The 15,844-nt window shown below is 42.1% G+C and overlaps 1 protein-coding gene across 4 annotated transcripts in view; it reads left to right on the top strand.

Moving 5' to 3' along the window:
* sulf1 (sulfatase 1) overlaps positions 1 to 15,844 on the top strand; it is a 36,619-nt gene that overhangs the window by 1,853 nt on the left and 18,922 nt on the right. For all 4 annotated transcript variants that reach the window (XM_069703682.1, XM_069703683.1, XM_069703680.1 and 1 more), the window contains exons 2-4: positions 12,840 to 13,136; positions 13,657 to 13,896; positions 14,638 to 14,789. In XM_069703682.1, the coding sequence (XP_069559783.1) occupies positions 12,962 to 13,136; positions 13,657 to 13,896; positions 14,638 to 14,789 (567 nt within the window). In that variant the 5' untranslated portion in view covers positions 12,840 to 12,961. The remainder of the gene's footprint in view (positions 1 to 12,839; positions 13,137 to 13,656; positions 13,897 to 14,637; positions 14,790 to 15,844) is intronic.

Raw genomic sequence — 15,844 nt, forward strand, 5'->3', positions numbered from 1 at the left:
TCTGCAGTGGATCCAAATCACGGGGCAGATCTATGAATTATTTTTCACTTTAATTAACATTGCGATATAGACATTTAGCTTAATTTAGCTAATTGTGTCCCTGTTCCCCCTTCCTCCTTTAGTGAGCATCATTGGAGGTGAGGCATACTGAATTGGAAACACGGCTCCGCACCACAGAAAACGACCCATTATGAAGGGAACATAGCCGTAACAGGAGCCCATGGTTGAGGCAGATGGCCGCCCACCTCTGAGTCTGGTTCTGTCGGAGGTCTCTTCATGTTAAAAGGAAGTTTTTCCTCCCCACTGTGGCCAAATGCCTTCTCCTGTAGGCTCATGCGCTTGCTCAAGGACAGTGGTTTTATAAGGGAGATCTGGAACTGGCACAACAGCTGAGATGTGAAGCTTCAGTTAGATTTTGACATCATTCTTTAATATTTTTGGAAATAGATCCAGACATATATAGTGGGTGCAATTGCAGAGTTGCAGAATTGGTCTATTGGCCTTGGCAGAGGTCTGCGCTCTCCGAGTGCCCTTCTAGTTGTGCTTCGGATCAATGTGTTTACCTCACAGTCCACAAAAAACAGAGAATTTATCCTTCTGACCTAGATTTTCTAAACGACAAAATCATACTGTGGTCGCATTCAAAGCCGATGGTTGAATCAGGCAAAATTAGTGCAGAATGGCTGGCTTACATTTCAGTACTTTGGCAGTGTCACTTTATGTTAGTGAATGGGAAGGCTGGTGACTGATGGAGAACCTTAACTTCAAACTCTTCATATTGACAAGATTGATCCATAAATCCACCCTTTAACCAGCAGTGTTTAGATTCATGTTCTGATTACCCTACCCAGAGCACAGCAAAGCGGCTTTGGGGTGTTTTAAACCACTGTGCTTCCTGCCAGCTCTGAGAAGCGGAGAGATCCTTTTAAACAGTTTTTAGCTTCACTGTGCTACAAACAAGAGCATGAGCAGCTGCTGCAAATAATTAGATTCTGGGGGGTAGACGCTTGCCAAGACAAACGTTGTTCCAGTAGCGGCTTTGCCATCGTTTAAATCTACGATGTGTGTGTGTGTGTGTCTGTCTGTCTATGTGCGCGTGGAAGTAATAAGTCAAGTAATTCGTTCTTCTGATAAGTATGTTGAGTGACTGAGTGTAAGGGGGGAAAAAGAGGTGGTATCTGTGGGTTTTACTATTTGTTCAAACGGTACCAAAAGTGTGTGTGTGTGTGTGTGTGTGTGTGTGTGTGTGTGTGTGTGTGTGTGTGTGTGTGTGTGTGTGTGTGTGTGTGTGTGTGTGTGTGTGTGTGTGTGTGTGTGTGTGTGCCAAATGCCAGGCAGAGTGAATCAGAGACTTCCTAGACATACATGCCATCTCATTGTCTCATGAACAAGGTCAAAGGCATTCATAGCAGTCTAAATATTACAGGAAATTTTTTTTAAAAAAAAAAAAGCCACAATGTATTAGTTCTATTAGACTAAATATGATTTTTGTCATTTGTTTCAAAGGGATACACTCCCAGTCTTAGATATCTAGCTCTTGCTTGGTTAATGCTCTGATTGTAAGTCAGTTGGGACAAAAGCAACAGCCAAATATAATGTAATATAAAAGGTGCTATACCAGTCAAAACTACTGTTTCATTGTGATTACAGAAACTGAATTTTCTCAATTGTTTTTCTTTTTTCTTTCATTCTTGTTCCTCAACTCCAAATTAAAAATCTGCAAGATGAGTTTTGACAATGCTCTCTCTGTTCTCTTTTGTCCTCTTGTCTCCAACTCATCTCCATAATTTTATCTCAGCCGAGTCAGACTGTTATCATGCTGATTTCTCACTTTTTTTGTCACTTCACTTCTCACTGGTGACAAAAGTCACGTTTTCTATCATTATAGGGTTCTCTTGGTTGTGAATGCGTTCTCCTATAAAAAAAAATGAGAAGGTCTGAAATGAAATTGCATTGAAATGGAAGAAAATTGCATTTAGAACTTGAATGAATGATCCAATGTATTATATGCCAAGAGCAGTTTAGGCGCAATTTGAAATAATTGAATCAATTAAACTGGCTAGTGATTTAATAAATGCTCTATATTGAAAAATTAAGCTTTTTTTAAAAAAAAATTTTAATTTTTTTTTAAATTTTTTTTTTATTAAACACTATAGGATTGTGAGTTCCTCACATTTTCTTTCTCTAGAAAATACAGAAAATTAATCTGTGTGACTAGTTTATGTAAGCAAAGATTTCCTAAACCACCCTCTCCTCCAGCACTTGTTTATCTCTTCAGCTTAATGATAGTGTTCCTCATACAAGCCTGATTGCATAGTAGCGCTGGAGTAGATTGCACAGTCCTATCACTGCAAATGACCAGTATTTTAACAGTGAGCATTTGGCATGCTTTTATTTATGTGGGACCCAGAACGGCTATCTTTAGATGAGTCAGACACTTTCTCAATTCCTCTAGTTGACTTTACTGATCAGACATTGCTATGGAGTTTTGAACCAACATAACAGACCTTAAAATGCTATGTGTCCTTGACTTTTGAGGACATATCTCCAGGGTAATATGCCATGCATATCTGGATGTGCACACACACACACACACACACACACACACACACACACACACACACACACACACACACACACACACACACACACACACACACACACACACACACACACACACACAGCCACATACAAACTGTGCGGATCTATTTTGGGGTATTTGGGAGCTCACAATAGCACCCCCAAGTGTTTGTTCAGCCTGTCATTTGAGCGAGAAAGGTCAGGGCATGCAAACATTACATCCAGCTCATCATTGGAGGGAATTCCTCATCCTCCAACCGTTGAGCTCGTACTTAGCACACATTAAAAAGAGCAGCAAACTAGACGTATACTCAGTGCCTTACTGCTTTCTGTGCCTATCCTCCCCTTTGTAAAGAGCCTTAGCCCTGATGACTAGTTGGAAATGAAAGGTATGTTTTATGAACAAATGGTTCAGTAGATGGTTCAGCTATCCAAAAGCCAGGAATGACCTCTGACCAAGTTATTGCAATTTTGGCCTGAGAATGTACACCGCGCAAGAAGATGTGGGGATTGCTTGTCGTGGCTAAAAGTGCACATTAGTTATTACTAACTAAGTGAGAGAAAGAGGATTTTAATGCTTTTTCTGTGATGTTCAGAGCAGCTTTTGTTCAAATGTCACCGCACATAGATGCAGCATGGGCTTCAGAGGGAGAAAGAGAAAGCTGGGTCAAGAGGGACACAGAAGGGGAAGTGGAAGAGGGATAAGATAAAGAAGAGAGAGAGAGGGAAGTGTGAACATGGACAGAAAAGATCCACTGATCTTGTCGGGATCAGAGGCTGGTTGATGTGCACACGTTCTCGGTTGTCACCCACACGTGCGTGCATTTGAAACACATGGACACAAACATAATCTTCTTGTGGTGACACAAGCATGTACAAAAGACAAACATCGAAGAGCCATGCGCACGCACGCACACACACACACACACACACACACACACACACACACACACACACACACACACACACACACACACACACACTATCCACAAGCTTTACCCCCTCTGTCCTCCACCTCCTAGAGGGCTGGACTGTCCCTGCTTTGTCATCTCTCTTGTCCAATAATCCCCTCCCCAGGGAGAAGCAATCTGTTTTAGATTTGAAAGAGAAAGGACCCTGCCTGTATCACGTACAATTAAGCAGCCGTCAGAATGCGTCGGCGTAAATTTGGAGGGCGAAGTGCTGCCACTGGGGGGTTGTCCCTTTCATGCACCGCCTTTCCAGAATGGAGATAATGGGGTGGGAGGGCTGGAGGGATGGGAATGGACGGGGGGCAGAGGGGTAGAAGGAATGAATATGTTTCCTCACCCCTCCATCTCGCTCCACAGCTCGACTAATAGAAGCCAGCATGCGTTTGTTTCAGCTCTTCTGCTCCCTTTCTTTCCTTCTCCCCTGGAGCGGGCAAACACATTCAGCCTCTGCCAGCTCTCCCCTCCTCTGCTTGTGTGTTTCTATGTGTATGTACATGCACAAGTGCTAATATGTGTGGACTTGGCCATGTGCTGCTGGTAGCCTCTAGTCCTGTTTGCCCTCGCTTGATAAGCACGACTAGGCCATGTGGATGTAGAATGGCTGTATCTTTGAGCAGTTTGAACAACGACTTTTGTTTATAATGAAAAGGTCCAGCATTGCATGAGACACATTATCTTCACTTTTGCTTTTCTTCAATTGCCCTCGGCGACTTCAGCTGAGTTTGGCTGGTGTCTCTTGAACATGTTGGGATGATGTGTTAACTGCATTCCTTTAACTTTGGCTCAAATATAAAGGAGTAGAAGCATTTGGATGGGTAAGCTTCCTGTTTCATGCTTTCTAAACTAATTAGTCTTTCAGTAGATATCATATATATATATATATATCATCTGATCTGAAATTTTTGCCAGGTAGGATAAAGTTAATTCAATCACAAATGACGTTGCTGCATGCTTTGCAAAGCCACACACTAAGCCAGAGGCAATGGAAATGAGAGCTCCCTTTTGTACAAATTACAGGTTACGTGTCTGTCTGTGCTCAGGTCTGACTGACTCTGTACTAGTCATTCACTCAAACAGTCAGAGAGAGAATCAGAGTACATGATATGCTAATACACTCCTATACCATCATGCCTGCAGGCATGTACTGAGGTGAGTGCTGCACAGGCACAGGTGCAGTCAGACGAATGCAGTTTTATGAGTGGTATCATGTTGGTGTGTCACAGTCATGGAGACGTTTGTTTATGGCGTCCAGGGTCACACGGCCTGGTTCTCATGGTCTATGTTTGTCTACGGTTCCCAGAGAATATGCCTACACATGCTCTGCATTTTAGGGGTGTTTAGTTTCATGCGCCAGCAGCACTACACTTAACGGGAATTTGCTGGCTGAGCTGCTACCAGCTCACCTTAACGAATCTTTTTTTCCATTTTAATGATTTATGCTTAGAATTAATTTGGATTGCATCCACATAATTAAGGAAATTTAAATGTTGAATGATTGTTTATATTTAATTTAATTATATCAGCAATTGCTGCCACTTCAGGTCAGTCAATAGATCTGTTTCTCTAAGATTAAGCATATTGATACTAGTGGCAAGAGGGATGAACAGTGTTGCATCAGTAGCCTATATATATATATATATATATATATATACAGGAGAAATACCTGGTTTTGATCGCGAATCATAGTAACTAGTGCACACTGAGAAAAGCACATTTCTTTCCAATAAATCGTTCCTCGTTGTGCTCAAACTCTACAAGAAGTTTTTTTTCTTCTTCTTCTTCCCAATGGTCACATCATAAAAGAAAAATAATTCAACAGACTTCTCATGTCAGTGAACAAAAAAACATCCATCAGACTTGGTGCATTTGCTCTCTCGCACTCTCTTTCTCTCTGCCGCCATGTTGCTGATTTCATGGAAAAGAAATCGGTCTTTATTCGTGACAATTACCTCAGTGGAAACCCATTGAAGCAATTTGCCATACTCTCTTTTGTGGTAAGAGGAATAATTTATCTGGGGTATTTTTGACACGTCAAAGAGACAAGAAAGCCACCCGTGAGTGAGCAACACATTCTGCTCCCTCTCGCTCTGATTTTCTCTGGAACTCCTGTAGCCTGATAAAGTGTTTCTGATGGAAGTGTGGGTTTTGACAAGAAAGTGGCTGCAGGAATATAAATGCAATGTATTTTATAAATCTGAGGTCGTCTGTCGCTAATGGTTTCCATTCATGGCTTAGAATTGATTTAACAAGAAAGTGCTCGCTTTAGGCTCATATCATATAACTGTGGCCGCTGATCCTCTGATTGTGATTCCATGTTTTCATATCACACTATAAATCAGAGGAGTGATTTCCCTCTCATTCACTCTCCTCCTTCTGCCTGCCCCTTTCTCTTACCCTCTCCCTAACCCTCTTGAATAGTAAATGTGCTTTTCCACTTGTACAATTAAACCTCGCTTGAAAAGCAAGCCTCCTTGCTGTCTCAGTGACTTTTGGTTTTCTTCATGTATTCCCAACGTGACTCCATGATGTTGAGATCAGGGTCCTGTGGGGCCTGAATCATCTGTTGCAGGACTCCTTGTTCTTTTTGTCACTGCAGATGGTTCTTGACAACTCTGGCTGCGTGTTTGGAATCACTGTCATGCTGCAGACTCTTTAAGACACTTTTTCTGCAATAATTACTGTTGCACACTAATTTTAAATGGTGGGGGAATAAATTAGCCTCTTTGAAATTGTTACATTTCACTCAGTGCACTGAAAGTAATGATAATGAGTGTACGTGAGGGATTCCAGTCTTACTGACTGACGCTAAACCCAATTTGTCAGTGTCACCAGCATGAACCTTTCGCTTAGATATACAGAATTGAACAAAGGTTGTCCTTAGTTCAGCATATGAACACTTAAATACACACCACCTTCAGGCAAGGAACACATGCACACATCCATACACAAATAAATACAGCGCTCTCCATTTCTAAAATTACCTTTTGTGTTTTTTAATCATTCCCCTCAGGGTGCTTAAAAGCCCCTCATGATTTCCAACAGGCTGCCTGTTGGCCAGCCAGTCATTCCCACTTTGAAGTATTTTAGACAAGGATTCATTTAATTATACATTATATGCATTCATAATATTGATGAGGTGGCCTAGCTGCCTTGGCACTACAAAGGGTCTCTTACCAGGTCAGAGAGAAACACGAGGGCTTTCACTAATAGCCATGAATGCGCTCACTCCAGGTTCACATTTCACTAAATTGAGGCCATTCTTCTTTATTAAAGTAGCCTGCAACGTAGCCCAAACACACCACACACCAGTGGATGTGAAGCTTAAACATCTGAAGGTTTAGCGTTTTACCATTGATAAGACAAAGATCCTGATTGTGCCTGTCAAGTTAAAGAGTTGTGTAGCTGTAAACATGCTGGAACAAAGAGCCAGTGATCTCTTGTCACTGCCTCACACTTGGTTTTCTCACTGGAATTTTGTCAGAGATCTTACACCAGTTTGGACATTTTGGTCAAACAAATCAGTGGAGTTAAGAGTCTAAAAACACCAAGGTTTGAGCTTTTTCCCAGTGCCTACCCACAGCCAAGTGAATGCCCTGGGACAGAGCTCTCCTTCAGCCTGCTCAGTGTGGCTGACGGGCTGGTCTTGGTGGGTACAATGTGCTGCACTTGGCCTGCCGGGCACAGCGGGCCCCGACACAGGCTCTCCTCAGTGCAAAAGGCCCTCGTCAGTCCTCGTGGCAGCAGACCAGCTGAATTCCCTTGGATTACAGAAATATTTGGACAAACCTCAATATTAACCTATATATATAATATAATATTTTTTTTTACCCTCTGAAATGGAGAGGGAGCAATCAGACTAGATTGAAAAATGTCACTGGTCTAAATCAAAACATTGTTCATTATCTCTTCTGCATTGTTTCTCACATCCCCATTCTTAATTTGTATTTCCTGCTCTCCACAATTCTCTCACGGTAGAGTAATCACTGTATGAATGACTTACTGTTATTGCTGGTCACACAGCCTACAGTGACACACCAGCCTACAGAATTCAAACTATGCCATTAGACTTTAATTCCCCTCTTTTTTGTCATTGTTCCTCTGTGACTTAGCTGCTGTGGAGATGAACTGGGCAAATAGAGAGGGAGTGCGAGAGAGAATGAGCAGGAATAAGGGGGCGGGGGGATTAGAGGTGCTTTGAAATGGCCATTGTCCTTAATAGCAAGGCCTTTTATGAATGACTGATTTACTTTAGAGGAGCATGGCATCTGGTTTGTGTTTGACTTGCATCTTGTTTTGGGAACATGAACCCCCTCACCTCCAAACTCTCCATGTTAACTTGAGCAAAGTTCTGTTATGTGGGCAGACGTGTTGATGGACAAACATGTTGCTTTAAGAGATACATTGGTTCATGGCCATCATTCTGTGTTTTTACATAGGAGGTTTTTATGTCTTTGTGCATCTGCTGTTCTTCAGTGACAGCTGATAAATGTATGGACTGCCTCTGCTGACTGAACACAACCTAAGCCAGATGCAGCCTATTTGCCTTTGCTGAAATGAATATGCAGGCCAATCACAACCAGACTTTTACAAGACTTTTGTTAACTTCATAGCTCTGGATTGAGCCGCCTCCACTCGTTTTTTTTCCCTCAGACTTTCCCCTCTTAACCCCTGTGTGTGGGTAGCCTCAGGTTCCTGAGGTTAGGTTAAACAAGCCACCATCAAAGCCATATCACCACTTGGGTCGGAGGAGGGTCAGGGCGGAGCAGAGTGTGTGGCTTGAGGCCCTAACTGGAGGGCACAACTGCCAACCAGCCAAATACTGCTGCCCTGCATGGTTACACAAGCAGCAACTCTATTATGTTCAGCTTTACTCGGTGCACAAAGCACAGCTGTCCGTGTAGCCATACCAAATGACTGAGCAATGCTGCATGCGCCAAAGGAAAGTAAGTGAAAGAGCTGTTTTCTGCAAGTAAAGTAGGAAAAAAAACTTTACTATCATGAAAGCTAAGATTAGTAGGGTGTTGAGGTGTGCAAAAAGCCCCTAGTGTTGATGGCCATTAATCTGAAAATTGCACATCTTTTATGTATCTGGCAGCTGTGTGTCTGAAAACTACATAGTGGCCTTTTTGTTTCAGTCCTTTGAACCCCTGGGCATTTTACGTTCCTCCCATCCATCCCCAATATTCCTCCCCCAGCTTAACTATGATGAGTACAGTAAGGGCTCATTTAAAGGGTCATTAGTGCTAATCCTCCAAAACAATGAGGAAGTAGAAACAATGCTCTCCCTGGTCCTCTGACTCTGTCCAGGAATAAAGACCTCTTGTCTGTTCCACAGATGTATCGAAGAAGCCTGTTCTACGTATATCACGCTAGATGATATAAATAAATGACTCATTCAAAACGAAGGGTTTATGAAAATGACATGAAACATTATTCTCACTGTTCTCAAGGGGCTCGTGTAATTTGCAACATGCTTTTAAACTGTAGGCAAGTAAGAAGCAGTGGCAGTAACAGAAGAGAGATTCAGAAGCCAACTATATAATAACTTTCAGATTTCATCCAAAAATGTTGTGTATTTACAGTGTATGAAGTGCCTGTTACTACTGAATGCATCCAGCAAAATTTAGAGCTGCCTCTCATCCCTGAGTGTGCCTGAAGCCAAGAACTCTAAATAAAACTTTGCTAAGCATGTATGCAAAACAAAACACTCAGAAGTGACTGTGTTTGAACACACAGATGTCTTCAGTTAATCCTTTGCTGTTAATCCTGACAATCATCTGTAAGTAAAGAGGTGTTAAATTTTCCAGTCTGAACAATTTAACTTCCCCCAACTTTCAAACCTGCATCAGATATTGTTTCTAACACGCATATTAATATGACATATCAAAATGCATTGAGTCAATAATTTCTGAAATTGGGGATCCGCTGTTTTAGTGCTCAACGGGTGTATTTGTGTAGTGCTATCTACCCGAGCGCACCTGTGACGCATGTAAACGCACACACTTTTAAGTTGTCGCACATTTCTATATTTGTCTGATCACTTTGTTTGGAGGAAAGTTTACGTACTATATTATACTATAATAATGTAGCCTTGATGGTAATGAAGTCAACAAGAGAATCATTGAAAATTTCAAAGGTTGTTCTGCGTTACTCATCTAAAGTGCCATTAACATTTTGCTGCAATATTGCTTTTACAATATAGGACTTGTTTAAAAAACAAAAAGTGTTTTCTGTCTACTGAAAAGCTAGAAGACTTTTAATTTGAAATTAATTCAGCAAGTATTAAGTTTGTATTGTTTCGTAATGGAGTAAATTTACAGGGCAAACAGGAGCGGATCAAAACGAGGCCAATCACTCGACATCGTGAATCAGTCAATACACCCTAAATGTCAATTTGACAATATTGACCATTTCATTTGTTTTAATTGGCTCTCTTGGAGGACATGCGGTTTAGAAATGATTAGATCTTCAAGCACTTAAAAATGTGAATGAATTTTAACCAGATGAAAAGAACTGTGAGCATTTTATTTTCTCTGACAAAAAAAACTGGCAAAGCATCGTTCCAGTGCGCTCCAGCAGCACTACACCTACGGTGCTGAACTATCCTTTAAACTGAGTCTGCAAAAAAAAAAAAATCTGCTAATTATTTTTACGGAAACTATCATTTTAATTTAAATAGTCTTGTCTGTTTTCTTGTTAACCTCTGGATGAATAGGAAACTTGCTGCATGTGCCATAGGTCTTAATACAGCCAGCCAAATGACATCAATCAGTCAATCTTTTGTTTATAAATGGAAGCTGCTTTTCTCCACACACTGGTCTTGTCAATTAGCTGGTCATTTCCTCTACCCCATATGTCACATTAGCATGAGGAAGTCAATGTAGTGAGGATGTGACATAAACAAATACTTTTTCTTTGATGACGGGTCACCTTGACATGGATAGCTACCAAATGATCCAAGACACAGAACTGCTAGAAATTCCTTTGCTCATCAGTGAACTTCAGATGACCTCTTGAGGAAAGTGGATCAGCTGAAATTGAGTTAGGATGCACGAGAGCCCAAAGAAAGGGGAGTTTTTGGGTTTTTTTGCGTGCGTAACTACGGCCCACAACCCATTGGTTGTGGCACTTTATTAGCCTTGCAGTCTCAGTTGTTTCAGACAGTATAGCTATTGATTCCACTGTAGATAACCACATAAGCACCACAAGGTTTGTATCAGACACCACAATGAACCTTCTTGTCAGTTTTCTCAGTCGCAAGAAGAGGCCATTGCTTGGAATCATTGACATGTAAAATTGAATTTGCACTAGGTGCTAACATTACACGAGCTGGCCAACTGGTTTACAGCTTATTTCAGGTCTTTCACAGCTTGACAGATATAGAGGCTTGAGTTTTGTCTGGATATGCATCTATTGTTTCTGGGAAGCTTTCCCATTTGTGTAGGAGGACTTGTAGCCATACAGCAGGAGTTTGTTTTTGTAGGGGAACGGGTTGTGTGTGAGTATCTTATGAGTTTCTGCGTGTCACCATATGTTTGTACAGTAGTTTGTGTTGTGTGTGTAATTCACTGCGAGGTTCTGTGCACTCCGCCACCCTGCACTGGAGGGGTGTTTGTCCAAACGGCGCCAATGTTTGCACAGGGCTATCATGATGACTGGGCCGGCTGGCTTTCCCGGACACTGCTCGTCTGAAACACAGGACAGGCCAGAGTGCTCTTAAATCTCTGTCTGTAGCCCTGCTTATCACATCTACCATCAAAATGGAGAAGCAGCGGATAAACAATACTAGAACAAGGTGACAACATGACTTTTCTCACCTATTTACACGTGTTTTGTTTGGATGATGTGTTGAGATACAGATGACTGGCATTTCAACCTTTAACTTTATCCAGAGGTAGTTTCATTTTACATTAGAAACTATAAATGATCCTTTTTATTCTTTAACAGTTGTCACTGTTTGCCAATCTGGACGGGGCCCTTTTGGGAAATGAGGGCGGAGCCACTCAGTGGGGTTTTGGCCAGGCTCAGGTGTCATAGACCTGCCATTTGTTTTCAGGCCATTAACTCCGAATAGGGAGCAGTATGGTGCCACTCAGTGGGATTGCTGTCCATAAGGCACTTTTTCACAGGCAGTGATTGAGTACTCATTATTACAGCTTCATGGTTCATGTCACGGCCACAAGCCATTCTTTCATATATAGTATATTATTGTTACGGAAAGTTTCCTACTTATATATATTACATGTTTACTTTATCTTTAATTGATACAGTGGAATAATACATTCATTTGGGGAATTTCTTAAATTCAGTATTGGCAGTGACAGGAAGACTAAAGCAGAACTGAGCTCAGCTTTGTAATAACATACATTTTTCACTGGTCCCTTGATTTCTGATCTAGAATTTTTTTTTTATGAGCAACTATGACTTTGTCAGTGAGAAAGAGGCTGCAAAGTGTTGCGATGACTCAGTGGTAATCTGTGACTGGCGACAGTGGCACTGGGGTTAATGTAGCGGAACCCTCTCTCCGCCTCCAGTGCCCCTAACTCCCTCCCCCCACCGGCCCTCTGTCATGCTTGACTCACCAGGGGGTGACTTTTGAGTGACAGGTGGAAGGTGGGCCACGATTGGCTCACGCAGGAGAGGGGCTGTGGGTGTTTGAGTGCGGACAGCCAATGGCGTAATCTTAGCACAGTTATCTGAACAACAGCTCTCCAGTAGAGATGGAGAGTTTCCATGTGTGAGTGTGTGTTATCTGACACAGAAGGAGAGAGTGAAAAACACAAGAGAAAGCTCAAGGAGATTATGACAAAACACCAAAAACATGAGTTTCATGGGATTCTCTGAGGTGAGATCTGTGTTTCTAGATCTTCACTGCTCGTTTGTTGTTTTGATGGGTTGCTGTGATCTGGTTTTAGTTTTAAATTCAGGTCATGAGAGTTGATGTTGAAGGATTTCGTTTTCAGTATGAATTGGGTGTCAGTCAGCAAAAACACATGTTGGAACTGTTGGGTACGTTTATCTTGTTCAATCATCAGGGGGTGAAGCTCAGGAATTTTTTTTTGGGCCTCTCTGTTTGGATAAACTGTTGTATTTGAGTGTGATTTGTGATCAGATGTACACAGTTTATCTCAAGTGAATATGCTTAAATGATCACATAGGTAATCTGTTTTTCTAAATGTTTAGTGTCATTTTCTATTCTTCTGCTTCAGAACTGGCCACTTTATTTCATGTTTCCCCCTTGTTTCTTGTTGTAATATCTCCATATGTTTTCTCCTCTTGTCTCCTCAGTCAACCACGGCTGCGAGAGCTACACGGGTGTGAGTGAGTGGCCTGGCCGGTCCTCTTCTCCCCCCCCATCTCTCCATTAATCCTCCCATCTACCCATCCAGTGGCCTGTTGTATCAGGCACCATGTTGATTCAGTGGCTGTCCTGGTTGGTCCTACTGTCTCTGGACTGGGCTCCTGGCAGCTCGGCCTTCACCACCACCAGGGCTCAGGGCCTTAGGGGTCGCATCCAGCGAGACCGCAGGAACATCCGGCCCAACATCATCCTCATCATGACTGACGACCAGGATGTTGAGTTGGGTAAGTCTGGCGCGCCTCCTGGTCTTCCTAGAATTCTGTGGGCCCTATTTACTTTTCATGTGGCTCCTATTTTTTACTGACAAAGTCTTGAATTGGATTTTACTTACATTTCTTTGTTTTTTTTCTGAGTTTTCTTTCCACTCTGTCTTAATCAGTTTCTTTGTCTTTGTGGCTATTTATGTGGTCTTTGTCTTCACATTAAATATTAAATAGAGGCCATAAGCCAGACCAGAATGGCCATCTGGTCTGTTAACTACTGAATTATAATTATTTAGTCTCTCAGAGAATTGAGTCAGAAAAGGTTATGTAGTAATATAAATATATTGACTCATGGGTTTATGCATCTGGAAATCAAATAAATATAATTCTATAATTTTCTTTAAAAAACAGTTATCATTTGGTCATGTATCTGTCTACTGTCTCAAGATTTATTTATTTTTTTGATGAATAACAATGCATGTCACAAAAAAAAGATGCCACTGTATCCGTACAACACCGATCATCTCACCTTGTCCTCCAGGTTCTCTACAGGTTATGAATAAAACCCGTAAACTCATGGAGGATGGTGGCACTAGTTTCACCAATGCCTTTGTCACCACACCCATGTGCTGCCCGTCACGATCTTCCATGCTGACGGGCAAGTACGTCCACAACCACAACACCTACACCAACAATGAGAACTGCTCCTCCCCTTCTTGGCAAGCTCAGCATGAGCCACGCTCATTTGCCGTCTACCTCAACAACACTGGCTACAGGACAGGTTGGTGAAGACACACGCATACACAATTACAACCACGTATACAATCAGCATGAAAGGCCTTCTGTTGGTTCACCAGAAAGCTCTTCATGCAATACTGGTGGTCTTTTCTTATAATTCTTGTTAAAAAAAAAAGAGGCACTTTTTTATGGTAATGATGGCTCACCTGTATTAGGTACCTTCTCACTTCTGATCAAGAAACTGTCAATCACTACCAGCTCAAATCTTCTCCTGGCCACTTTATATTCATATTAGTCAATGGAAATGTTTAAAGTAAGCTTGAATCCACAACCCTGCTTGCCTGCCTGCTTGGCTGTCTGCTGTGAGAAATGCAAACACGCTGAGCGTGCCAGGTTGCTGTCTTGTCCCATCAGACAGTGTGTGTGTGAGTGATGGGCAGGCGTTGGACTGGGCAGCTCAGTGGGGTCCTATGGGCTGCAGTACGGCCTGTGGTTTTCTAGCTGATGCGTTAGTCTGCAATTAGCCTTCTCTGGTAAAGGCTGGCTCCCTGCCCAGCCTATCCAAGAATGCTGTAGTGAAGCCAGGGAAAGAGACAAGCAAAAAAAGTTAAGCGTTTACATACTCACACACAGATAAAGTAACAAAAAGACACACAACTGAGAGTTTTACAGACACAGCCTTCAGGGAACAATGAAAACATACATTGATGGCCAAAGACTGCTCATTAAAACAAACTGTGGATATTCAAAACAACCCTTCTTTATCTCTTCTTTTCTTCTGCAGCCTTTTTCGGCAAGTACCTCAATGAGTACAATGGCAGCTACATCCCACCTGGGTGGCGCGAATGGGTTGGATTGGTCAAAAATTCCCGCTTCTATAATTACACTGTCTGTCGGAATGGTTACAAGGAGAAACATGGTGCTGATTATGCCAAGGTATGTGTTCTCATAATTTCTTAAAAAGGGGCCATTGACTCAATCACTAATTCTTCTCCCTTTGTGGCTTAATATAAAGACTTCACCTGACAAATTGTAGGTTCCACTCACTTATAAATACAGACAGTGAAGCATTTCACTCATCACTGTGTCGTGATCCAGGTTGGCAGGAATTCTATCTTGAGAATTAAAGGGAATGAGCTGAGTTGAAGTGGCGTCTCCTCTTTCTGCAGCATCCCTTTATTATGACGCACCTTTCCTCAATATTTAGGCACTGTAAAATGCATGCATCTTTATGAGAAGCCAACGTGGCTTGTGATAAATACCACTGTGCACTTGTTTTTGTCTCTCACTCTGTCTGCCTTTTTTAATCTTCTTTGTGTCGCACCGTGAAGTTTTGCAGAATGATTTTGTGCTATGATACCAAAATAAAAAAGTAGGGGAAATTTTACTTGGCCACTGACAGCCTCTGGAGATGAACACTATGGTTGTCTCTTTGTGGCTTTGGATGGCATCGGTCATCAATCTTCCCCAAATGTTTTCGTAAGAGCTGTCAGTTTGTTTTTGCAGCTTCGGGCCAATATCTTCCCAGGTTGCGCAGTCCTAGATACACAAGGAATCCATGAGGAGGGCTGCTCGAAAAGATGGGCAAACAAATGTTTGGACTGCTAATCCTCTGCCAACTTGGACTGAGGTGTAAAATGACCCACAAGCTGAGGCCAGGGTGTTTACATGACATGGACTTGGTCAGCAGATTGTGGTTTAAAACCAAATGGACACTATATTTGCTATGTACTGCCAAAAGCCATCAACCTGCTACTGCTCGGACAACCACGGCCCTTTCTAAATCCACACAGGGTGAGAAGGTCAGGGTGTTCCGCACAGAGTGCAGCTGGCACATCAAGTCGTTGTGATTAGATGAGGCACTTGCCCTGTGATTTCATTAAAATGGGTCCCATCTGATTTTCCATCTGCAGGAAGACGAGTTCAGTGAGGCTAAGGCTTTTGTCAGAGATTTTGTGAGATTTAGTTTGAGGATGTGATCCATAAACTTC

Source organism: Brachyistius frenatus, unplaced genomic scaffold, assembly GCF_029030835.1.
Source record: "Brachyistius frenatus isolate BFR_SWC_R1_liver_20210118 unplaced genomic scaffold, ASM2903083v1 Contig_47, whole genome shotgun sequence".
In the NCBI taxonomy this organism is placed as follows: Eukaryota; Metazoa; Chordata; class Actinopteri; family Embiotocidae; genus Brachyistius; species Brachyistius frenatus.